The sequence below is a fragment of the Macaca thibetana genome, chromosome 11, assembly GCF_024542745.1.
Source record: "Macaca thibetana thibetana isolate TM-01 chromosome 11, ASM2454274v1, whole genome shotgun sequence".
In the NCBI taxonomy this organism is placed as follows: domain Eukaryota; kingdom Metazoa; phylum Chordata; class Mammalia; order Primates; family Cercopithecidae; genus Macaca; species Macaca thibetana.
The window spans coordinates 109,407,240-109,433,067 of record NC_065588.1 but is presented as its reverse complement, the minus strand read 5'-3'; the positions used below and the strand labels follow the sequence as shown (position 1 = coordinate 109,433,067).

Sequence of the window (25,828 nt, the reverse complement as noted above, 5' to 3'; positions counted from 1 at the left end):
CAAATGGCCAGCCCTGGGGAAAGGGCCTAGGGGAAGAGGGCCAGCTGCCATGCCGCTGTCCGCTCGGGCAGCCTGACCCGGGCACGAGACTCCTGCGGGGTCACCTGAGGGCGCCAGGGAGAAGAGCGAGGGAGGGAGCAAGAAGGAGGCAGGAGCGCTGGCTCCAGCTCCGCGTGCTCCCAGCCCCTGGCTGGGCGCCCACGTGAGGGTCGCCCCAAGAAGTCGGGGGCAAGGAGAGAGGGTGCAAAGCCCCGGCCCGGGCTGGACGGAGAGAAGCGCGGCGGAGACTTCCCCGCGCCCTCTCTGGGCCCATTCAGCCCACCTCCCACCCCAGAGTGTCGCGCCGCAACCCCTTACTCCGCGCCCTCTGACCCTGATCCCTGCCCTCTCCCTCTGGCCAAGTCCTCGCATCCCTCGGATTCTTACACGCGCCGCCCCAGCAACCCGGACCGCGCGCCGGGGTCCGCACCACGCAGCCCAGCCCGCCGGCGCCGCCGCCAAAACCCCGAGCCCGAAGCTGTTGCAGCCGCCGCAGCCGCCGCCACTTCAGCCACCGCCACCAGGGTAGCTGCGCCAGCTCTCCCATCCGCCGCCTACCGTCCTCTCAACCCCGCTAGCCCCGCCCCATTTCCCCTTCACAGCGTCCTACTGGCTAACTGGGCTACCATGATGAGCTCTGATTGGTCAATTCTCACGTCTTTCCGCAGGTCTCGCCCGCAGCCGAGGCAGTACTCCCTGCCCGCCTCCTTAAGAAGGGGCGGGACGAAGAATCCACGCCCCTTTCTCCTCCCATCTTCCCCGCCTTAATCGTTGAGTCCAACCCAGAGGGAGTCCCAAGTCTTTCCATTGGTGCAAGGTCAAAATGGCGGTGCTTCTGATTGGTCAGACTTCAGGAGGTGGGGACAATTGAGCGGAACAAGAAATTGAATGGTGAAAAGAAAGGTCAGTCAGACACAGAGTCCCGCCTTCTGAGATTGGCGGGTAACCTCGCAACGCTGGGACCGCGGCGGTAACTGTGGCTAGGGAAACCTGGAGCCGTCAGAGCGGGTGAGTAACCAGGTGGGAAAGGGTCGCGGATCGGGGGAGATGTGGAATGGGGTTCAGCCCGATGTCCTTTGGCTCCCTGAGAAATTGGTACCCCCCACTGCGATCCCGTCTCAGCTTCAGGACCCCGTCCCTCAGCCCCTGCCTCAGTCTGGCCCTCTCGCTCCACAGCCTGCAGGGAGCCGGCCTCCATTCTTCCCCTTCTACCTGCCCACTTCATGGCCCCACTCCCTCATCCCTAAAACGACGAGGACACCAGTCAAGCAGTCACATCGTAGTTAACTTATTTCAAGTCAAACATGGGAGCTGTGGGTGGGAGGGGGGTTTATAAGTCCCCTCCCATTCCACCCAACGACCATACGTTCCTCGGTGAGCGGGCCATCTCACTTAAGTGTTTAAATTAGGTAGTTTTTGTTTGTTTTTGTTGTTGTTGTTGTTGTTGTTTTTTCCTAGCGCGGTGACTCACGCCTGTAATCCCAGTACTTTGGGAGGCCAAGGCGGGCAGATCACTAAAGGTCAGGAGTTCTAGACCAGCCTGGCCAATATAGTGAAACCTCATCTCTACTGAAAATACAAAAATTAGCTGGGCATGGTGGTGCACCTGTAATCCCAGCTACTCGGGAGGCTAAGGCACGAGAATCACTTGAACCCGGGAGACCGAGGTTGCAGTAAGCCAAGATCGCGCCATTGCACTCCATCCTCGGCAACAGAGCAGGACTCTGTCCCAAATAAATAAATACATTAGGTAATTTTTATTACACCACTTTGCCTTTGTCCTAACTTTGGAATTTATGTCCCATCTCCGTCCTTAAAATGTAATCTCTTTGTACCTACTAAAGATAGAGAGTTTCTTGTGATGATTAAATGAGGCTGAGGGCTGGGCACAGTGGCTCAATCTGCAATCCCAACAATTTGGGAGGCTGAGCGGCGGATCACCTGAGGCCAGGAGTTTGAGACCAGCCTGGCCAACATGGTGAAACCCTGTCTCTACTAAAAATACAAAAATTAGCTGGGCATGGTGGTGCATGCCTGTGATCCCATCTACTCGGGAGGCTGAGGCAGGAGAATTTCTTGAACCCGGGTGATGGAGGTTGCAGTGAGCCGAGATGGTGCCACTGCACTCCCGCGGGGGTGATAGAGCGAGGTTCCATCTCAATAAATAAATAAATAAATAAATAAATAAATAAGGCTGAGGTGGAAGAATTGCTTGAACCCAAGAGGCGGAGGTTGCAGTGAGCCATGATTGCACTGCTGCACTCCAGCCTGGGCCACAGAGTGAAAAACCCTGTCTCAAAAAAATATATAAAAAAGAAAAACTTTGAGGTTCAAAAGATATTTTCGTAAGAAAATGAAAAGATCAGCCACAGACACAGACATGGAGGAAATATTTGCAAATCTCATGTGTCTTATAATAGACTTGTATGTAGAAAATAAAAATAACTCTTATAACTCAAGAGGACAACTCCATTTTTTTAATGGGCAAAAGAGTTGAGTAGACATTTAAAAATCAAAAAGACAATCCCAAATATCATCATGTAGATAAATAAACAAACTAGCTTTCATATATTGCTGGTAGGTACAGCAGAATACCAATTGGTACCACCAATCTGAAATATAGTTGGCAGTTTCTTAAAAAGTTAAACATAGGCCAGGCACAGTGGCTCATGCCTGTAATCCCAGCACTGTGGGAGGCACAGGCAGGTGGATCACCTGAGGTCAGGAGTTCGAGACCAGCCTGGCCAACATAGCAAAACCCCGTCTCTACTAAAAATACAAAAATTAGCAGGGCATGCTGGCGGGCCCCTGTATTCCCAGCTACTTGGGAGGCTGAGGCAGGAGAATCACTTGAACCTAGGAGGCGGAGGTTGCAGTGAGCCGAGATCATGCCACTGCATTCCAGCCTGGGCAATAGAGTGAGACTCTGTCTCAAAACAAAAAAAAAAAAGCAAATGAGTATTTCATTATTTTGATCTGAGCTTTACGATTTTTCTTTTCTTTTCTTTTTTTTTTTGAGATGGAGTTTTGTGTTGTTGCCCAGGTTGGAGTGCAGTGGCACGAGAATTGCTTGAATCTGGAAGGTGGAGGTTGCAGTGAGCTGAGATCACGCCACTGTACTCCAGCCTGGGCAACAGAGCGAGACTCAGTCTCAAAAACAAAACAACTACAACAAAAAAATGTGAGTGGAAACAGAGATCGTTTGCAGATTAGCTCATGGGAATTTGGTGGAGTGATAGAAATGTTCTAAAACAGGATTGTATCTGAAACTGATGTGGCAACTTTAGATACATTTACAAAAATAGTCATTGAGTTTTATACTTACAATGGGTGAATTTTATGGTAATGTAAATTACACCTCAATAGAGCTGTAAAAAAAAAAATTACACGCGTGGTTAGTACCATGCAGGAAAGGTGAGAGAATTTCCACAGGTTGTAAAGTGCTGTGTGTTCCTGTCTGAGAAGGGGTAGCCATTGAGCTAAGACCTAAAGAATGAGAAATTGTTAATCCAGGGAGAAATTGTTCATGGGGGGTTGGTTTCTGACATAAAGTAACATTATACATTAGTGCCTGAGAGCAGGAGGGGTTTGAGATAGGCTGTTTTTTGTTTGTTTTGTTTTTGAGACAGAGCCCCTCTCTGTTGCCCAGGCTGGAATGCAGTGGTGCAATCTCAGCTCACTGCAACCTACGCCTCTCGGGTCCAAGCAATTCTCCTGCCTCAGCCTACCAGGTAGCTGGGATTACAGGTGCCCGCCATCATGCGCTGCTAATTTTTGTATTTTTAGTAGAGACGGGGTTTCACCATGTTGGCCAGGCTTGCTCTCGAACCCTTTTTTTTTTTTTTTTGAGACGGAGTCTTGCTCTGTCGCCCAGGCTGGAGTGCAATGGCGCAATCTTGGCTCACTGCAAGCTCCACCTCCCGGGTTCACGCCATTCTCCTGCCTCAGCCTCCCGTGTAGCTGGGACTACAGGCACCCGCCACCGCACCCGGATAATTTTTTGTATTTTTAGTAGAGATGGGGTTTCACCGTGTTAGCCAGGATGGTCTCGATCTCCTGACCTCGTGATCCTCCCGTCTCGGCCTCCCAAAGTGCTGGGATTACAGGCGTGAGCCACTGCGCCTGGCCTGGTCTCGAACTCTTGACCTCAGGTGATCCACCCGCCTCAGCCTCCCAAAGTGCTGGGATTACAGGCGTGAGCCACCGTGCCTGACCCTGTTTCATTTATTTTTAACACTAGTCCCAGTCGGCAAATTGATTTCACTGCCCCATAAAGGGTTGCAACCCTAAGATATTATTTTTTAAGCAGTTTTAGATACACAGCAAAATTGACAGAAAGGTAGAGAGAGTTCCCATATACTCCCTATTCCCATATGAACAGCCTGCACCACCATCAACCTCCCCCACCAGAGAGGTGCATTTGTTACAGCTGATGAACCTACATTGACACATCAGCAGCAGCATCCAAATTCCATAGTTTACATAAGGGATAAGGGTTCACACTTGGTGTTGTACATTCTGTGAATTTGGATAAATGTATAACGATGGTATCCATCATTGTAGTAAGGTACATAGTATTTTCACTTCGCTAAAAATCCTCCCTATTCTGCCTATTCATCCCTCCCTTCCCCTAGCCCTTAGACAACACTGATCTTTTTACTATCTCCATAGTTTTGCCTTTGCCAGAATGTCATATAGTTAGAGTGATACCATATGCAGCTTCTTCAGATTGGCTTCTTTCACTTAGTGATATGCATTTAAGTTTCTTCCATGTCTTTTCATGGCTTGACAGCTCATTTCTTTTTAACGCTGAATAATCCTGTATTCCATTGTCTGGATGCACTACTGTTTATTTAGCTATTCAGCTCCTGAAGGATATCTTGGTTGCTCCCAAATTTTGGCAGTTGTGAATGAAGCTGCTATTAATATCCATAAGCTTTTTTTGTGTGCAGGTTTTTGTGTGGACATGCATTTTCAACTCCTTTGGGTAAACACCAAGGAGTATGATTACTGGATCGTACAGTAAGAGCAGGTTTAAATTTGTAAGAAAACAACCATCTTCCAAAGTGGCTGCACCATGTTGCGTTCCCACCAACAATGACAGAGTTTTCTGCTTCACATCCTCACCAGCATTTGGAGTTGTCGGTGTTCTAGATTTTGGCCATTCTAATAGGTGTGTAGTAGTTAAATATTTTTTTCAAGTTGGAGAAGTTGATGGTAGAATAATCTAAATTCACTACTAGGAAATCCTTCTGTCTGAAACTGCCGAAGTGATACTGTCTACAGTTAGATATAACCAGAAATAAGCATTTCTAAAGTGACACTGTAACCAAAAGAGGAATTAAAATTCCTGATGAACTGATTGATAAGGAGGGGAGACTGGACAACAGGGAGTGATTTAAGGGAGCTCGGTCTTCTTCAGTCACTAACAGGAGAACATGAATAATGTAGAAACCAGCAAAATTAAAAACGAAATAGTGAAAAGGAGTAAAAACTGCCTCTGTTTTGGCTCTTTATAAAGCCTTTGACAAAAACATATACCATATTATTTTGTTGAAAGGTACATCTATTTTAAGAAATATTAAAGTGTTGATATTAACATATAATTTTTGAAGTAGTACTAAAAGTCATAAAAGCGTAACACTTTTGAGCAAGGATTTCATTTCATTCCCACAACAGTGCTGTGTCCCCATTTCACAGGTAGAACACCAAAGCTTGGAGAGGTTAATCGACTTACCCAAAGCCACACAGCCAGGAAGTGGTGAGACACTGGAATTGCATTCCAGATGTGTTTTTAGTTTCCACTTCAGTAATGAGGAAATGAAAGCCCAGAGGATCAAGAGGACTTGCCCAAGTCTCTATAGCTTGTGGCCAGTGGAAAGTATTTCATCATAACCAGCAACATAGAAATCTGTCCGGGGAGGGGGGCACATTCCCTCCCAACCTGAGTCACTATCCCGTGTCCTCTGTCTCCAAAGCACCAGATAATCCTAGAGCCTACAGCCACCCAGGCAGCATTACAAACAGGGTCCCATCTGTCAATACCTCCAGCTTTCACTGCTGCAGCCCTAGCCTGGGAATCTTTTACAGACCAATTATAAACCGTAAAACACAGGTTCTCAAAAAGAACGAGAGAGGAGGATTGGGTAATAGTTCAAAACTAGTCACAGAAAGACAAAAAAAGAAACCACTCAACTATGGAAAAGTAAAAACTTAATTACATTTAAATCTTTTATTTAAAAAATTCCAAGCCCTGAGTAAAGGGATGCAAAACAATTCATAGGCCAATTCTTGGCCTACAGTTTTATCATGAAAATATGACTCTCGGCCAGGCGCAGTGGCTCACGCCTGTAATCCCAGCACTTTGGGAGGCCTAGGCTGGGGATCATGAGGTCAGGAGATCGAGACCATCCTGGCTAACATGGTGAAACTCCGTCTCTACTAAAAATATAAAAAATTAGCCAGGCGTGGTGGCGGGCGGGCGCCTGTAGTCCCAGCTACTTGGGAGGCTGAGGCAGGAGGATGGCGTGAACCCAGGAGGCAGAGCTTGCAGTGAGCGGAGATTGCGCCACTGCACTCCAGCCTGGGCGACAGAGTGAGACTCCGTCTCAAAAAAAAAAAAAAAAAAAAAAAAAATGACTCTCTTTTCTGACTCCAATTCAGGACATATATATTTTGCAAAACAACATTATCCTATTATGCCAGCATCTCCCAGTGAGGAGACAGGCCTATTGGTAAATCTGGGTTTGCCATCTCATTTATTCAACAGTGATTTTTTCTTTTTTTTTTTTTTTTTTTTTTTTTTTGAGACGGAGTCTCACGCTATCACCCAGGCTGGAGTGTACAGTGGTGCGATCTCAGCTCACTGCAACCTCCATCTCCCTGGTTCAAGTGATTCACCTGCCTCAGCCTCCCAAGTAGGTGGGATTACAGGCATGTTTTACCACACCCGGCTAATTTTTGTATTTTTAGTAGAGACGGAGTTTTGCCATATTGCCCAGGCTGATCTCAAATTCCTGACCTCAGGTAATCCACCTGCCTCGGCCTGCCAAAGTGCTGGAATTACAGGTGTGAGCCACCGAGCCCAACTGCAACAGTGATTTCTTTATTGAGCACCTACTGTGAAGTAGTTGCTTCAGATAGCAGGTTTCATCATGAATCTATTGCTTCTTTCTAGCCCCTCCCTTTACCCCTCTCTAGACTTGAAAGACTCAGATAAATCATACAGAGTTTGGAAGAAAGCTAGAGGTTTGGAGGGTAGTGAGAGATTTCTGAGGCTAAAAAGAAAATTCCTCTTGAGCCCAGGAGTTCAAGACCAGCCTGGGCAACATAGCAAGACCTTGTTTTTTTTGTTTTTTTTTTTTTTTTTTTTTTTGAGATGCAATCTCACTGTGTCACCCAGGCTGTAGTGCAGTGGTGCGATATTGGCTCACTGCAACCTCCGTCTCCCAGGTTCAAGCAATTCTTCCGCCTCAGCCTCCATAGGTGCCCACCACCACACCCAGCTAATTTTTGTATTTTTAGTAGGGATAGGGTTTCACTATGTTGGCCAGGCTGGTCTCAAACTCCTGACCTCAAGTGATCAACCTGTCTCAGCCTCCCAAAGTGGTGGCATTACAGGCGTGAGCCACTGCGCCTGGCCAGAAGTCAATCTTAAAATCAAGAGACTGGACAGACTACTGCTGATGGAGTGCTGGCTCTGTCACTTCCTAGCTGTAAACTAACTAGAATCATCTAACCTCTCTCTGTCTCCCTTTCTTCATCTGTGAAATAGAGGTAATAGCACCTACCTCATAGGGTTCTTGCAAGGATTAAAGGAATTAGTTCGTATATAGCATTCAGAACAGTGTCTGCTACACAGTAAGTTCTCAAGAACTTACTTAGCTAATGTTAAAATGGTATTCCTTAAAATGAGATCCGGATGAGGATGGAAAAACTACCTATCAGGTATTGTGCTTATTACCTGGGTGATGAAATAATCTGTACACCAAACCCCCATGACGTGTAATTTACCTGTATAACAAACCTGCACATGTACCCCAGAACCTAAATTAAGAGTAAATTTAAAAAGAGAGAGAGAAATCCATCTTCCACACTCCAGTTGTTTCGGTTTTTTTTTTTTTTTTTTTTTAACACCTTCTGACTTTTCCACGTGCCCGTTTGGATTTGTAGGGTAGTTGTAAGTGTTGGGTTTTTTCCTTCTCTCCAGGGGGAAAAATATATAATTTAGTTCAAATCTTTTTTTTCCTCAAAATATTCTAAGAGTGAAAGTAATAAAATATCCAACAAGCCTGTTTGAATGAAGATGAGGTATAATTTGCATGATAAAGATATATTTCCATTTATAAAGTTCATCAGCAGAATTAATGACAAATAAAGGGAATATCCAATTAAAGTTTTCCATCCATTAACAATTTGCTTCACTCTCAGGGCAGGAATTTTAAAAGGAGATGCTTAAGTTGGAAATGATTTAAATATTAAGGTTAGTGGCATTAAAAAGGACATGAAATGATCATATTAGGATTCAAGGAAAAGAGTTTCTCCAGTCATTTTTGTCGTCAGAGTCAGATGCATTTCCCCTCAATCCTAGTTCCATGGGCTTTTTCTTGTTCACGAAAATGAGCTGTCAAGAACTGATGGGTGTCATCATAATCAAAGAAAACAAGTTTGCCCTTTAAAGCAAAAGAGGTAATTTGGCTGAAAGCAAATTGGAAACATTTCATATAACGTTGCATTTCCAGCCGCATTCTCTGAAGAATTCAGGCGTTTTGATTTATGCCTGAGAACTTTGGGTTACAATGGAGAGGACTGCATTCATTAACTACCTTGTTCACATTCATCCTGTGGCCATGAGCAAAGATCCTTCATCCTCGGAGAGGCTGATAAAGCTCCATGGCTGTCCCTAAAACTTTTTTTTCACTTATGAGATAGGATCTAGGCCTGGCGCAGTGGCTCACACCTGTAATCCCACCACTTTGGGAGGCTGAGGTGGGCATATCACCTGAGGAGTTCGAGACCAGCCTGGTCAACATGCTGAAACCCTGCCTCTACTAAAAATACAAAATTAGGCTAGCATGGTGGCACATGCCTGTAATCCCAGCTACTGGGGAGGCTGAGACAGGAGACTGCTTGTACCTGGGAGGCAGAGGTTGCAGTGAGCCAACATCACACCATTGCACTCCAGCCTGGGCGACAAGAGCAAACCTCTGGCTAAAAAAAAAAAAAAAAAGAGGAGAGATAGGGTCTTGCTCTGTCACGCAGGCTGGAGTGCAGTGGTGCGATCATGGCTCACTGCAGTCTCAACCTCCCCGGCTCAAGCAGTCCTCCTGCCTCAGCTCCCCAAATAGCGGAGACTACAGGTACCTGCCACTGTGATGGCCTAATTTTTTTTTTTTTTTTAACTTTTTGTAGAGGTCTCATTTTGTTGCCCAGGCTAATCTTGAACTCCTGGGCTAAAGCAATCTTCCCTCCTTGGCCTCCCAAAGTACTGAGATTACAGGTGTGACCACCATGCCCAGCCTCCTAAAACTTTGTCTTCAGGAAAAGCCTCAAAGGATCTCATGAGATTCATTAGGGAACAGGAAGTGTGTGTGAACCAAAGTGACTGAAGATAATCCTCAGTCCTCTGCTCCCAAAGGGGCTTCTGGTTGTTTTTTTGTTTTGTTTTGTTTTTTTGTTTTTTTTTTAAGAGACGGTCTCACTCTGTTGCTCAGGCTGAAGTGTAGTGGCCTGATCATAGCTCACTGCAGCCTCAAACTCCTGTGCTCAAGCAATCCTCCTGCCTCAGTCTCCCAAAGTGTTGGGATTACAGGCATGAACCATGACACCTGGACTGATTTTGAATCCATTCTGCCTTGCCAAGGAACTAAACATCCTTAGCACCTGATCTGGCCTGCCTTTCTTTTTCGTTCTTAGTCACTTTAGGTGTTTCTTTGATTCCCTGCCATTCTCTTGGTGTGCTCTTTGGTTTGGTGAGTTGAAGATATCTTTGTGGCTTCAAGTGTCACTTCCTTCTCCTGGGCAACACAGCGAGACCCTATCTCTACAAAAATAAAAATACAATAATTAGCTGGGCATGGTGGCACGTGCCTATAGTACCAGCTACTCGGGAGCATGAGGCAGGAGGACTGTTTGAGCCCAGGAAGTCGAAGTTGCAGTGAGCCATGATCATGCCACTGCACTCCAGCCTGGGTGACAGAGTGAAACCCTGTGTCAAAAAAAAAAAAAAAAGAGGAAATGGATCATGGGAAGGCCAAGACACCATTGTCTACTGCAGTACGGCAACTAGAGCTCAATGAGTTTAAAAGTGAGCTCATTGTTCTCCCCTCCAAACTTCCTCTCCCAATTTCTGCCATAGTTTCTTAAGGGCCCCATCTTTCTCTACCAGTCACCCAAACTCAAAACTCTTTCACTCATCAAGTCCTAATGATTCTTTCTTCAAAACATTTCTCACATCTACAGACAATATGAAAATAAAAGTGGCACAGGTAACCTGTAAGCAGTAACTTACAGCTTTCATTGGTGCTTTACTTCTTAGGAGAGGGGGGAAAGACAGACAATAAACAAATAAACAGGTGTATATAGGGATGTCATATGCTGATACTTAACCTGGAGAACAAACAGGATAAGGGGGAAGAGAAGCAGAAGAATCATGGTGAGGGATGGGGATGTTATGGTGGGTGTCCACCTGAGACATGGTGTTGGCGGATGGACAGACATCCTGGGCAGTAGGTGTTCTCTTTTTTTTTTTTTTTTTTTTTTTTTTAAGAGATGAGGCCTTGCTGTGTTTCCCAGGCTGGTCTTGAACTTCTGGGCTCAAGCGATCCTCCCACCTCAGCCTCTCAAAGTGCTATGATTACAGGCGTGAGCCCCTGTGCCTGGCCAAGGCAGCAGGTGTTCGTTTGATAGTTGCATCAGAAATCACTAAAGTCCTGGACTTGGGATTTTCGTTTTCCTGTGTTAATGCTATTAGTTATTTACTGAACTTTTACAGCATGGAGGCCGTGTGCTGGAAGCTTCTCATTGATCCTGAGGACTCCTGTTTTACAGCTGAGGAAGCCCAAGCTCTGGAAGATTAAATGAGCAGCCCAGAGACCCCCAGCAAGGATTTGAACCCAAGCGGGGCTGTGCAAAGCTAGTACTTTTAGCCATGGTACTATGAAAGCAATATAAATTACTGATCTCTGCCCTACAGATTTTTCTGAAACAGTTATTTATTTACTTATCTATCTATCTTTTGAAACAGAGTCTTATTCTGTTGCCCAGGCTGGAGTACAGTGATGCAAACTTGGCTTACTGCAACTTCCACCTCCTGGGTTCAAGAGATTCTCATGCCTCAGCTTCCCAAGTAACTGGGATTAACCCAAGTAACAGGCATGCACCACCATGCCTGGCATTCTGTCATATTTTCAGTAGAGACGGGGTTTCGCCATGTTGGCCAGGCTTGTCTTGAACTCCTGACCTCAGGTAATACGCCTGCCTTGGCCTCCCAAAGTGCTGTGATTACAGGTGTGAGGTACCAGGCCTGGCCTGAAACAGTCTTTTAGCTAAGCTTTTTACTCTGTAATAAATGTAGATTTATAGAAAAGTTGCAAAGATAGTACAGAGAGTTCCTGTATGCCCTCCATTCAGCTCCCCCTAATGTTAACATCTTAGATAAACTTGATGTGTTTGTGAAAACCACAAAATTAGGCCCGTCACAGTGGCTCATGTCTGTATTCCCAACACTAGGAGGCTAAGGTAGGAGGATTGCTTGAGCCTAGGAGTTCAAGATCAGCCTGGGCAACATAGTGGAGCTCATCCCTACAAAAAGTTAAAAAATTAGCCAGGCATCGAGCACCTGTAGCTACTTGAGAGGCTGAGACAGGAGGATCACTTGAGCACAGTAGGTTGAGGCTGGAGTGAGCCATGGTCACACCACTGCACTCCAGCTAGGGTAACAGAGTGCCTACAAAATTAATGTTGGTACAATGCTGTTAACTAAACTTTAGACTAGATTTGGATTTGGATTTGGATTTCTCCAGTTCCACTAATGTCCTTTTTCCACTCCAGAATCCAATTCAGAATGCAACATCGCATTTAGTGAAATGGTTTTTTAAATTGTATTTCAAAGTTGTATTTCACCACCATCCATGCCACCAATTTTTAAAATGGCCGGGCGTGGTGGCTCAGGCCTGTAATCTCAGCACTTTGGGAGGCAAAGGCAGGTGGATCACCTGAGGTCAGGAGTTTGAGACCAACCTGGCCAACATTGCAAAACCCTGTCTCTACTAAAAATACAAAAATTAGCCAGGCGTGGTGGTGTGTGCCTCTAGTCTCAGCTGCGCAGGAGGCTGAGGCAGGAGAATCATTTGAGCCCAGGAGGCGGAGGTTGCAGTGAGCCGAGATCGTGCCACTGTACTGCAGCCTGGGTGACAGAGCAAGACTCTGTCTCAAAAAAAACAAAAACAAACAAAAAAAACTTTAAAATCAGTGAAAATGTGCCATTCCTAGTCCTGTTAGTCTTAACCACTGTCTGCCCTGTCCCTGTCCCTGTCCTGCTCAGACTTAGGCTGATGCCTGCGGTTCCATTGCCCAGGCTCCCTTGTCAGTTGGTTTCCTGCTGGTTTTGGCCAAGGGCAGTAGAAAGAGAGAAACCCGGGTATTTCTCCTCCCCCACTGCCACCGTTCTTTCACCTGCATTTCCGGCAATGTCTCTAGCTCCTCTGGGAACTGATGGCTGTAGTTCAAGCTTCCTCTGGGTGACCCTGGACCCCAGGCTCACCACCTCTTCATGTGGTGGCTTCCTGCCATTGACAATTGTGGGATGGCTTTGTCTTCCCCTGGTTGGCCTCTCAACTCTCCCATCACTGAGGTAACCAGTCTCTGGTTTTAAATCCTTAGAATGGCATCTGTCTTCCTGGCTAGTCCCTGCCTGACACATGTGCCTGAGACGCCTCCAGGCTTGGTCTCCCTGCCCTTGTGGCCCTAACACCCTCACAAAGCTGAAAACTGCTTCCAGAGAAAGGTTCTGTGTAAAAGCGACAGAGGACCTAAGATGAACTCTTAATGTCAACAGTTGTGGTTTCTGCAGCCACACTAACCACACAGATGTCAGCACAGCTACACTCACACCTACCTCTTCCTTTTGCAGGATGGCCAGAGACAATAAAAGCATGAGACCCAAGTAGTCTACCGAAGTCTCCATCTCTGCGGACCTACAGAGGCACAGAGGGCTGCTCACAAGATGGCTTTAGACATTCTTGCCATGGCCCCTTTGTATCAGGCCCCTGCCATCACCAGAATAGGGCCAAAGACAGACCCATCTAAAAGGCCAGCTGACCCACTAAAACCCTTGGTTCCCTCTAGGACCAAACTCACCACCATTGAGGCCAAAAGGATCATGTCCATCCTGGATGAGGCGATCAACAAGGTGGAGCTGGTGACCCTGCTGTCATATGTGGCATCCAACAGAGAGGATGTGGAGGGGGTGCTGGGGGAGGACATCATGAGGGCAGTGAGAGAGCACGAGGATCTCTGCCAGGTCCTCCTGGAAAACGTCAGGTGCCTGAAGGAGAAAGAAAGGCAATTGCAGGAGCAGGAAGAGGCTGAGGAGGAAGGGTGGCTCAGAGACCGCCTCCTTTCCATAGAGCTGCAGAAATCCAGCCTCTCACCACTTACGCAGCAGATCAAAGACTCCACCAAGAATGTCCTGAGACTCTTGCTCAGCAACCCACAGGCTGCTAGGCTCCTGCAGATGCAGACGCAGAGTAGAAGTGCAGAAGCCCAGAATTTTATTGACAGCCTAATAGAGCTTCGTGGTTTCCTATTTGAAAAACTAGTCACTAGTCCCATGGAAGCGAGGGATAAGGCCCAGTTCATACAGGATATCAATAGACAGAATAGTAATAACCAACAAATCATCGATACTCTTGAAAATGAATTGGCGGAGAGAATGAAGAAGAGGAATGCAGAGGTATTGTTTCATAGTACTGCTGAAATTACTGAAGGTGTGACACAAATCTTTTTTGTTGGTTGGGTTTTTCCTCAATGATTGATTGATTTTTTTTTTTTTTTTTTAAGATGTAGTCTCGCTCTTTGTCCAGGGCAGAGTGCAGTGGCATGATCTCAACTCACTGCAACCTCTGCCTTCTGGGTTCAAGTGATTCTCCCACCTCAGCCTCCCAAGTAGCTGGGATTACAGACATATGCAACCACGCCCAGCTAATTTTTGTATTTTTAGTAGAGATGGGTTTTTGCCATGTTGGCCAGGCTGGTCTAGAACTCCTGACCTCAAGTGATCCTCCTGCCTCGGCCTCCCAAAGTGCTGGCCACTGCGCCTGGCCAATTGATTGACTGATTTTTTCATACAGGGTCTCACTCTGTCGCCCAGGCTAGAGTGCAGTGGCATGATCACAGCACACTGCAGCCTCCATCTTTCAGGCTCAAGCAATCCTCCCATCTCACCCTCCCAAGTAGCTGGGACTACAGGTGTGTGTCACCATGGCTGGCTAATTTTTTGATTGTAAGGATGGGCTCTTGCTACGTTGCCCAGGTTGGTCTCGAAATTCTGGGTTCAAGAGATCCTTCTGCCTTGGCCTCCCAAAGTGCTGGGGTTACAGGCATGAGCCACTGTGCCTGGCCTCCCCCATGATTTTTTTTTTTTTTTTAAAGATGGAGTCTTGCTGTGTCACCCAGGCTAAAGTGCAGTGGCAATATCTTGGTTCACTGCAACGTCCGCCTCCTGTGTTGGGAATGCGTACTTGGTGTCACCAAAATCAACACTGAGACAAAGGATCTCTCAGCAAGGCTAGTTTACTTTCTGCAGAAAGGGTGCCACTCACTAGCAGTCTTCCCACGAGAGCACACGTGAACAAAAGAGACAGGGTCATTTATAACCTGACGCATCCACCCTCTGCTGTGTCCAGTTTCCGTTGCCTGGAACGGGACCTCACATTCTGTACTCAACCCGATTGGCTAGCAACTTAGAACTTCCCAAAAGAGGCAAAGGCAGAGGGGAACAAAGGAAGAGAGGAAGTAACTTCTGGAATGCTGAGAGAGGGAAAAACACCTCCAAATAAGGAAGACGAGTAGGCTATCACCTAATGCTTGCTCAGACTGGTTCAGGTATGCCAGGGCAAATATCTAAGCTAAAATGTGGGAGCTAAGAACAGAGTATATTGATTTCTTTTTTTTTTTTTTTCTTTTTTTTTTTTGAGATGGACTGTTGCTCTGTCACCCAGGCTGGAGTACAGTGGCATGATATCGGTTCACTGCAAGCTCTGCTTCCCGGGTTAACGCCATTCTCCTGCCTCAGCCTCCCGAGTAGCTGCAACTACAGGTGCCTGCCACCATGCCTGGCTAATTTTTTTTATTTTTATTTTATTTTTATTTTTAGTAGAGACGGGGTTTCACCATATTAGCCAGGATGGTCTCGATCTCCTGACCTCGTGATCCACCCGCCTTGGCCTCCCAAAATGCTGAGATTACAGGCGTGAGCCACGGCGACTGGCCTATTGATTTCTTTATTATAGCTAGCTGAATTGAAGAATATTAGCACAGGTCTTTGAGTAAATTTTGGTTCTAAGAGAGGTTACTACCTATTCTGAATTAGACTGGGAGGAAAGTCCCTTTGAAGAGGAACCTCTATTTATTTCATTTTCTACATCTTGGGTTCAAGCAATTCTGGTTCAGCCTCCCGAGTCGCTGGGACTACAGGTGCTTGCCACAATGCCCAACTAATTTTTTTATTTTTAGTAGAGATGAGGTTTCACCATGTTGGCCAGGCTGGTCTTGAATTCCTGACCCCAAGTGATCTGCGCGCCTTGGCCTCCCAAAGTGCCGGGATTGCGCCTGGCCTAAATAGCTTTTCTTTCTTTCTTTCTTTCTTTCTTTCTTTTTTTAATTCATTTACTCCACACATTATTGTAAGTACTTACTAGGTACCAGGTCTTATAAATAAGCCCATGTGGTTGCAGCCTCATGGAGTTCACAGTAAGGAAGGTAGGAATTAAAAACTCATTTAATTACAGTTTTGAGAAGGACAATGTGCTATAAGGGAGTGTTACAGGAGAACTCAACTTATACCAAAAGGGTCAGGGACATTGAAGCCAAGATATGAAGAATGCGAGGGTGTGAACCAGGCAAGTACAGTGAGGAAGAACCTTCCAAGCTACGGAGTAGCAAACTTTTTTTTTTTGAGACAATCTTAGTCTATGCCCAAGCTGGCATACAGTGGTGTGATCTCAGCTTACTGCAGCCTTCATCTCCCAGGTTCAAGTGATTCTTGTGCCTCAGCCTCCCGAGTAGCTGGGATTACAGGCATGTGCCACCATGCCTGGATGATTTTTGCATCCTTTAGTAGAGACAGAATTTTGCCATGTTGGCCAGGCTGGTCTTGAACTTCTGGTCTCAAGTGATCCTCCCACCTCAGCCTCCCAAAGTGCTGGAATTACAGGTGTGAGCCACAGCACTTGGCCGCCAACTTTTTCTGCAAAGGGCCAGATAGTAAATACATTAGGCTTTGTGGGCCAGATGGTCTGTTGCAATTACTCAACTCAGCTCTGCTGTTATAGGGGGAAAGCAGCCACAAACAATATATAAATGAATGGGCAGTGTTCCAACAAAACTTTACTTACAAATACAAGTGACTGGCTGGATTCAACCTGTGGGCCATAGTTTGCCAACCCCTGTTCCAGGTGGAGGGTAGAGTGTACCTCAGTCATGAGATAGGAATAAGCCTGGCTAGTTCAGAAACCCAGAGAATGCCAGTGAGCTAGAGGGAAGGGGCAAAGATGGGCTGGGAAAGCAGGAGAAGGAGACAGATCACATGGGGCCTTGAGACCTAATCAAGGAATTTGGTCTCTAGAAGTTTTTAGTGTTAGAGACAAGATCTTGCTCTGTCACCCAGGCTGGAGTGCAATGGCACGATCATAGCTCACTGTGGCCTTGACCTCCTGGGCAATTCTCCTGCCTTAGCCTTTTGAGTAGCTGAAACTACAGACATGCGCCACCACTCTTGGCTAATTTTTTAAATTTTTGTAGAGACATGGTCTCACTATGTTGCCCAGGCTGGCCTTGAACTCCTGGGCTCAAGCAATCCCCCTGGCTCAGCCTCACAAGTAGCTGTGACTACAGGCACATGCGACCATGCCTAATTAAATTTTTTTTCTTTTTTTGGAAATGGGGTCTCTGGCCAGAAGTGGTGGCTCACATCTATAATCCCAGCACTTTGGGAAGCCAAGGCAGATGGATCACTTGAGGTCAAGAGTTCAAGACCAGCCTGGCCAACATGGCGAAACCCCGTTTCTACTAAAAAAAAAATACAAAAAATTAGTTGGGCGCAGTGGCTAATTCCTGTAAGCCCAGCACTTTGGGAGGCCGAGGCGGGTGGACCACCTAAGGTCAGGAGTTCGAGACCAGCCTGACCAGCATGGTGAAACCCCATCTCTACTAAAAATACAAAAATTAGCTGGGCATGGTGGCGGGCACCTATAATCTCAGCTACTTGGGAGGCTGAGGCAGGAGAATCACTTGAACCCAGGAAGTGGAGGTTGCAGCGAGCCAAGATCGTGCCATCACATTCCAGCCTGTGTGACAGAGTGAGACTCTGTCTCAATTAAAAGAAAGAAAGAAAGGAAGAAAGGAAAGGAAAGAAAGGGTGAGAAGAAAAGAGAAAAGAAAGGAAAGAAATGGGGTCTTACTCTGTTACCCAGGCTGGTCTTGAACTCCTAGCTTCAAGGGATCCTCCAGCCTCAGCCTCCTGAGTAGCTAGGATTATAGGCGTATCACACCAGCTAGAAGAATTTTTAAGAAGGGAAATGGGAGTGTGGTGGCTCACGCCTGTAATCCCAACACTTTGGGAGGCCAAGGCAGGTGGATCACTTTAGCTCAGGAGTTCGAGACCAGCCTGGGCAACATGGTGAAACCCCGTCTCTACATAAAAGACAAAATTAGCTGGGTGTGGTGGTGCACACCTGTAGTCCCAGCTACTCAGGAGGCTGACGTGGGAGGATCACTTGAGCCCAGAAGGCAGAGATTGCAGGGAGCTGAGATCGCACCACTGTACTCCAGCCTGGGCTACGGAGCAAGACCCTATCTCAAAAAAAAAAAAAAAAAAAAAGAAACGGTAGCATGATCCCAAACCTAATAATAATTGTCATACTGGACACATACAGTGTATTTGTTTTACATACATTTTCTCTCTAAATCTTTACAAAAATCCTGTGAGATGATGTGTGAGTACAGATTTGGCTGCTATAACAGAGACACCCAAAATAGCTTTGGCTTAGTTAAGACGGCAATATATTTCTCTGTAGTGGAAATACCGGAGCTGGTGTGGCATCTCTGCTCCCCAAGTTGTCAGAGATCTGGCTTCTTCGATGTGACTTTCCTGCTGACCCCACGTAGGACTTCTGCCTGTGGGCCAAGATGGCTGCTCCAGCTTTCCCCATCATGTGGCCCCCGGTCCAGCCAACAGGAAGGAGGAAAGGGGAGGAGAGGGCTTGGTTCTGCCCCTTAAGGACACATGTGGAGGTGGCACACAGAACTTCCATGCACATCTTGTAGCCACACCCAGCAGAGAGAGGTGCTAGGAAGGACCCACCACCTGTCACCAGGCCGTGTTATGTTCCACATTCTACCCCACAGCCTCTCTGGGGAGAACAGACATGGGCGGTAGCCAGGCTGCACTGTCACAGGCCCTTCTGTTTCTATCCCCCACCACTGATGAGAGGTTCAAGGTCCTGGGAAACTATTCACTACCCTCCTCCCTGGTGCTGGATTGGGCACTTCTCATTGAATTTGTTCTTTAAAGCATTCATCTGACTTTGTTGGTAACATTCACCCAACTTTGTGGATAACATATCTGTGTGTGATATGTGTGGTCTTGAGAGGTTTGGCTCCTCCACAAGAAAAGGGGACCTTGTCTCTTTCAGCCTGCCACTGTGTCCCTAGTAAGCCTGTCCAAAGGAGGGGCATGATGTATACTTGCTGAGTGGACAGAGGACGGGCTGCTGAGCCCTCGGGCAGTGAGGTTACTTGTAAGGTGGAAGGGGCATCATCTAGGAATAGGCAGAGGGACACAGGTGGCCCTGCTGGTCTCATTCAGGTGCTAGAACCAGCTTGGGGCTTCACCTTGGACTGACCTGGGGTCAAATGCCATTTTTGCCAGGTGGACAAATTTCATGTCATTGAACCTCAGTGTACAATGAGGGGAGACACCAATCAGGCACGTGTGGGGAGTCTACAAGGAGAGCTCTGACTGCTGATCATATTCCGAGCTCCTGGTGCCTCAAGCCTTGCCTGCAGGATGGGCTTGCCCCAAAGGCGCTGCCTCCCTGCCCCCAGTGTGCAGGAGGTGAGCAGATGCCCGGCAGGCCTGCTGCCAGCTGACCCAAGCCCAAGATGGTGACGTGAGCAGCCATAGCACCACTGTGCTCAGAGGGAGACTCTAGTGTATATGAGAAGCCTTGAGGGCTTCTTTACAAAACCGTCTCATCCTCCACCCCCATTCCTGTTCGAGAATCCACCCAAGGCAGGGGACAAGCCAGGCATAGGCCCTCAGGAGAGAGCCTGGTGGTGATCCCTGCAGCCTGTGTTCATTGCACACCTTCATGCACCCCACCAAGTGTCTCTGCCAGCTGGGCCTCCCCTCCTGTGTCCCCAGGAGGAGGATCACTGCTGTCCCGGTCCTCCCCGGTGGCCTCAATCCAACAAGCTTGTACCCTTCATTTGTGCAAGGAAATAGAAAGTGGTGGCCAAGAACGTGGGCTCGAGGTCAGACAAACCTAGCTTCAGGCCCCCATTGAGCTGGGCAACCCCAGACAGATGAAGCCACCTCCTTGAGCCTCAGCTTTCTTGTCTGTAATCAGGCTGTCCCTGACCTCCACTGCGGGGTTGGGGGTGTGATTAGAGAGATAATAACCCAGGTGGCATGCCTGGCCCCGAGGGAGGATGCAGTGGTGCCAGCCTCTGGTGACTGTCAGTTGGTGTGGACGGTTTTTCTTGAGATGGAGTCTTACTCTGTCACCCAAGTTACAGTGCAGTGGTGTGATATCTCTGCTTACTGCAACCTCCACTTCCCGTGTTCAAGCAGTTCTCCTGCCTCAGCCTCTCGAGTAGCTGGGATTACAGGCATGCACCACCATGCCCGGCTAATTTTTGTATTTTTAGAAGAGATGGGATTTCATCATGTTGGCCAGGCTGGTCTCAAACTACTGACCTCAGGTCATCCACCTGCCTCAACCTCCCAAAGTGTTGGGATTACAGGCGTGAGCCACTGTGCCCGGCTGGGCATGGAGGTGTTAACAGAGCCCTTTCTCTTCCTGGCTCAGGTGGAAAAGGAGAACTTTGTGATCCAAGAACTGAAAAACCACTTGCACCAGGTGCTCAAGTTCTCAGAGAACAGCCTCCTTCGCACTAAGCAGGAGGCCGAGAAGCAGCAGAAAGCCGATTTCCGGGCATCACAGGCCAGGGTAGCCAAGATCCAGCAGGAGATCCTGCAGCTGCAGTCACAGTTTTACAACCTGGTCATGGAGAACCGGGAGGCGGAGCAGGCACTGAGGAAGGTGCCCCGGGAAGTGGGAAGTGGGAAGCGGGAAGCAGGGAGGATGGGCCGGTGGGGTCCCTGGGGCGGGGGATGGGTGGGACTGTCCCATCACTCCTGGAGGTCCAGCAGTGTTGGGCAGGGCAGGGCTGCACCAGCTACTCAGGAAGTGGCGTGGTGGAGGGGAAGGACACAGGAGCAGGGAAGGCCCAAATCCGAGCCAATGTCTCCTGGGAGGCAGGAAGGGGCAACACACAGGCCTGGGGATGGGGGATAGAGAAACTGGGACCCTGTCCCAGCATTGCTACATGCCAGCTTTGTGACCTTGGGCAAGTTCCTCAACTCCTCAGACCTCACAGGGATAATACCCACATCTTCAGAGGCTGGGTGCCATGCAAAGGAATGAAGAAGTAGCACATGAAGCTCAGGCAAATTACTCAACTCCTGCCCAGCTGCCGATTTCACACCTTGGAAATGAAAACGCTAACATTGGTCTTAATGGTTGTTACACGAGAATTACATGAGATGGTGGTGAGAGAGCTGGTGCATAGTAGGTGTTCAGTAAATATCATTTCTGGCCGGGTAAGGTGGCTCATGCCTGTAATCCCAACACTTTGGGAGGCTGAGGTGGGAGGATCACTTGAACCCAGGAGGCGGAGGCTGCAGTGAGCTGTGATCACACACTGCACTCCAGCCTGGGCAACGGCAAGACCCTGTCTGTACAAAGAATAAAAGATAAATAAGTCAGGCGCTGTGATGTGTGTCCCAGCTACTTGGGAGGCTGAGGCAGGAGGATCACTTTAGCCCAGGAGTTTGGAGGCTGCAGTGAATCATGACTGCGCCACTGCATTCCAGCCAGGGCAAGAGAGTGAAACCTTGTCTCTTAAAAAAACCCAAAACCTTCATTTGCCTTCTCCTTCATCATCTCAGCCAAGACCCAGGCCTAGCACACACCCAACTTCTAAATCTCTTTCCTCGTAAAAGGCACCCTTTTTAATACTTGTCCCCAGTCTCTTAGTGTCACACTCTTGAGCATCTGATGGAAGCCACGGGCCTCTCCCCCAGCAAGAAGGCACAGATGCACATACACATCCTAGTGGACAGTTCCCCAGGGAGCCCAGGCCCCCTGAAGCTGGCCTATCCATGGTGCCCAAGCTAAGTGCTCTTGCTCTGTAGGATTAAGAGGTTGATTGATTGATTCATTGATTGATTGATTTTGAGACAGGGTCTCACTCTGTCACCCATGCCAGAGTGCAGTGGCGTGATCATAGCTCACTTCAGCCTCCAACTCCTGGGCTCAAGCGATCCTCCCATCTCAGCCCTCATGAATAGCTGGGACTACTGGGGCATGTCACCATGTCTGGCTAATTAAAAAATTATTATTATTGGCCAGGCGCGGTGGCTCACGCCTGTAATCCCAGCACTTTGGGAGGCCGAGGCGGACGGATCTCCTGAGGTCAGGAGTTCAAGACCTGCCTGGCCAATGTGATGAAACCCTGTCTCTATTAAAAATACAAAATTAGCCAGGCGTGGTGGCGTGCACCTGTAATCCCAGCTACTTGGGAGGCTGAGGCATGAGAATTGCTTGAACTCAGGAGGTGGGGTTGCAGTGAGCCGAGATCGCACCACAGCACTCCAGCCTAGGCGACAGAGTGAAACTCCATCTCAAAAGAAAAAAAATTCTTAATTTTTGTGGAATCAGGGTTTTGCTATGTTGCCCAGGCTGGTCTAGAACTTGTGGCCTCAAGCAATTCTCCTGTTCCCACCGCAACCTCCCAAATGGTTGGGATGAGCCACTGGCCCAGCCTGTTTATTTTTAATTTAGGTGAAACTTATATAATATGAAACCATTTTAAAATGAGCAATTCAGTGTCATTTTGTATATTCACAAAGTTGTGCGACCCCAATTCCACCACTTCTATCTAGTTCCAAAACATGATCACCTCAAAATGAAACTCCATATCCGTTAAGAAGTTACTCCCCATTCTCTTCTTACCCCTGTCCTTTGCAATCACTAATGTGCTTTCTGTCTCTGGATTCACCTATTCTGGACACTTCATATGAATGGAATCCTCTGTGGCAGTTGTGTCTGGAATCTTATTTAGCACCGTGTTTTCAAGGTTCACCCATGTTGTAGCAGGGATCAGTGCTTCATTGCTTTTTATGGTGGAAATAATCTTTTAAAAACAAGATTAGATCATGTCCCTCCACTGCATCTATATCACCCAGTGGCTTTACCTCACCCTTTCCTGAGAATACAGCCTCTTCTTGCTGACACTCCCTCTGTAACACAGCCTTTCCCTTGGACCTTGTTGGGGACCACTACCCTCCTCGCCACTCCCTTCCAGCCACACTGACTCGATTTCTGTCCTTTTTTTTTTTTTTAATTTTTATTTTTTGAAACAGTCTCGCTCTGTCACCCAGGCTGGAGTGTGGTGGCATGATCTCAGCTCACTGAAACCTCCGCCTCCTGGGTTCAAGAAATTCTCCTGCCTCAGCCTCCCAAGTAGCTGAGATTACAGACGTGCATCATCATGCCCAGCTAATTTTTGTATCTTTAGTAGAGATGGGGTTTTGGCATGTTGGCCAGGCTGGTCTCAAACTCCTGGCCTCAAGTGACCTGCCTGCCTCAGCCTCCCAAAGTGCTGGGATTACAGGCATAAGCCACCACGCCAGGCCGATTTCTGTCCTTTAAACAACACAAGCTTGTTCCTACCTCAGGGCCTTTGCACCTGCTGCTTCCTCTGCCTAGGATGTCCTGGAACCAGGCTGCTGGTTTCAAATTCAGGCTCTGCCACCCATTAGCTCTGTCACCTTGGGCAAGTGAGATAGCATGTCTGAGCCTCAGTTTCCTTGCCTGTGAAATGGAGAAAAGAGAACCTCCTTGCGTGGATTCAATAGGCGAGGCATGTCAAGCACCTGCCACAGGGCCTGGTGATGCACAGAGGGCTCAGTGCTGTTGATTGTTAATATGTTTCATCAAACAATGACAAATTGGATCTTTTCTAGAAGAAATATAAAGTAGAAACGGAAATCGAGAACTGGATCCAGAAATATGATACAGAGATGGGTGAGAAGCAGGTATTTGTCGCTGAATAAGTCTGTCTTGCGTGCTTTTCCCAAGACCTTCTAGGAATGGGATGAATGGGAAGAGCAGCCTTGGGATGGCCCATGGAGTGGGCAAACTTCTGAGCCTCTCTGCGGGGAACACCTGCCTCTGTTTAAAGGGTTTGTCCAGCCTGGGGCAGAATGAGAGGTGGGAAAGAAAAGAGCCAGAAGCTGCAAGGCCAGGTGTGGTGGCTTATGCCTGTAATCCCAGCACGTTGGGAGGCCGAGGTGGGAGGATCGCTTGAGCTCAGTAATTCAAGACCAGCCTGGGCAACAGAGCAAGACCCAGTCTCTATTAAAAAAAAAAAAAAAAAAAAAAAAAAAAAAAAGCGACTGGCTAGAAGGGCCTGACACTGGGCCTAATGATCGTGGCTCCATCTAGTGTCCACATCCTATACTCCTCTGTATGGGCTCCTGCCAGCACCCCCACAAGCTGGAGCTCCTCCCCACAGACTCAGATGGGAGCCTGCCTCCACCGCGTCACTCAGTCCCTCAGCCAGTTTTTATTGAGCACCTGAGATGTGCCAGTTGTGTGGCCTTAAGCAAGGTACTTGACCTTCCCAAGCCCGTTTCTGCATCTGATTAGCAGAGGCAGTAATTACCATCTTGGGACCCTGGCAGGGATTGGGTGAGACACCATAGCTGCAAGTGTGTGCCCAGCATAGGGTCTGGCCTGGAGGAAGTGCTCAGGGGGTGAGAACCTTCAAATCGAGACACCCCCAAACCATTCACCCACCACTGGGATAACATTGGTGGCCTATGGCTCCAACCCAGAGGCCAGAGAAGCCTGGGGAGCACTGGAGGTAACATGAGCCAGAGTGAGCCAAAGCCAGGTGTGCTCTTCAGAGAAGGGCAAGTCAGAATCTTGTCCTGGGCAACCGTCAGGGCCTGGAGAGGGGAGCTTTGCAGGCTGGGACTCTCGTTTCTCTGGGCCGCATGAGGGTTGTGGGTTGGTTGAGGGCAGGGACCTTGTCCACCCAGCTCTGTGTTCTCTGGCAGTGCTCTGCTTTTTGTAGATGCTGGGTAAACGTCAGTGGAAGGAAGGAAAACAGGTGTAAATGACAGCAGGAGAGGCTATGGTTAGACATAAGGAAAAACTCTGGAACTCCGTTTGAAGCTTGAGAAAGTTCCTTCTCCTCTGGTGTCTTGTGGAACAGACTGCTTTTATGGCAGCAGCCTCCATTTCTTGTGTCCCCACTATGTGCCTGGCATCATGTCCAGTACATTGTGTCCATTGGGTCATTTAATCCTAGAAACAGCCCCTGGGTTTGGAATCGTCCTCATGTTTCAGATGAGGAAAAACGAAAGCCTGAAAGGTGAAGTCAGTTGAGGTGTGGCAGAGCTGGGACTTAAAACGAAGTCTGCCCAACTCACAAGCCCGTGTTCTTTTCCTGTTCCTGAAATTATTTCAGTGGGGTCTTTCCTAGAGCTGGGATGGAGCCAATCCCCTCTCCCCATCCACCTCACTGGGACCGAGATGCTGAACAGCTTAGCTTAGGGGCATCGCTGGGGCAGAAGCCCATTTGGGAAGGGTGGGGGGCCTCAGGGAGGAGGGTGGGAGGAGGCGCTCTATGCATGGTGACCCCAGCCCCACCCCTCGCCCCAGGAGGAGTTGGAGGATCTGGAAGCTGTTCACAAGGAGGAGAAGATCGCTCTGGAGGAGCTGAAGCGGAGGCACAAAGTGCTGGTGGAAGAGTTTGTGCAGATCCGGGAAGAACGAGAGATCAACTCCAAGAAAAGGATGGAGGCAGAGCAGGAGATGGTGCGCATGGTGCGGGCGGCCACGTTAATCCAGGCCTTTTGGAAGGGATACCTGGTGCGCTCCCTGCTCAGATCCAAGAAGAAGCGGGGCAAGGGCAAAGCAAAGGGCAAGGAGAAGGGCAAGCAGAAAGGCAAGGAGAAGGGCAAAGGCAAGAAATGAGCTCTCCACCCCAGCCTGCTACTGACCCTTATCCTCCCAGAGACCAGGCCAGGAAGCCACCGGGATAGAGAGCACTAGATTCATGGCTTTCATGATGTTTTTATTTAATAAATTAAAAAGTATTTGAAGCCGCATTGAAGGGAACGCTCTATGAATAAATCTCTTTATCCAGGGCTGTGGGCTGTGTGTGTCCAGCTCACAGATGGCGTTTCCACGAGGAGCGTGCAGCCTGGGGT

The 25,828-nt window shown here is 48.1% G+C and overlaps 2 protein-coding genes across 4 annotated transcripts in view; one reads left to right on the top strand and one right to left on the bottom strand.

Annotated features, from left to right (window-relative positions):
- TPCN1 (two pore segment channel 1) overlaps window positions 1-578 on the bottom strand; it is a 73,280-nt gene extending 72,702 nt beyond the window's left edge. Inside the window, exon 1 of one of the 2 annotated variants that reach the window (XM_050749692.1) lies at window positions 470-578. The gene's annotated coding sequence lies outside the window, so the exon portion shown is untranslated. Of the gene's footprint in view, window positions 1-426 lie in introns of both variants that reach the window. The other variant, XM_050749688.1, reaches the window with a different exon arrangement.
- A 155-nt stretch (window positions 579-733) lies between these two features.
- IQCD (IQ motif containing D) lies at window positions 734-25,723 on the top strand. 2 transcript variants are annotated; one of them, XM_050749801.1, is made up of 5 exons: window positions 734-1,047; window positions 13,172-13,993; window positions 20,352-20,585; window positions 23,573-23,644; window positions 25,278-25,723. In XM_050749801.1, exons 2-5 carry the CDS (start codon window positions 13,265-13,267, stop codon window positions 25,590-25,592), a joined length of 1,350 nt encoding a protein of 449 aa, XP_050605758.1. In that variant the 5' UTR covers window positions 734-1,047; window positions 13,172-13,264; the 3' UTR covers window positions 25,593-25,723. The 2 variants fall into 2 exon arrangements, with proteins under 2 accessions (XP_050605758.1, XP_050605759.1); XM_050749802.1 differs by lacking the exon at window positions 23,573-23,644 and having other exon boundaries at window positions 735-1,047.
- The last annotated feature ends 105 nt before the right edge of the window (window positions 25,724-25,828 follow it).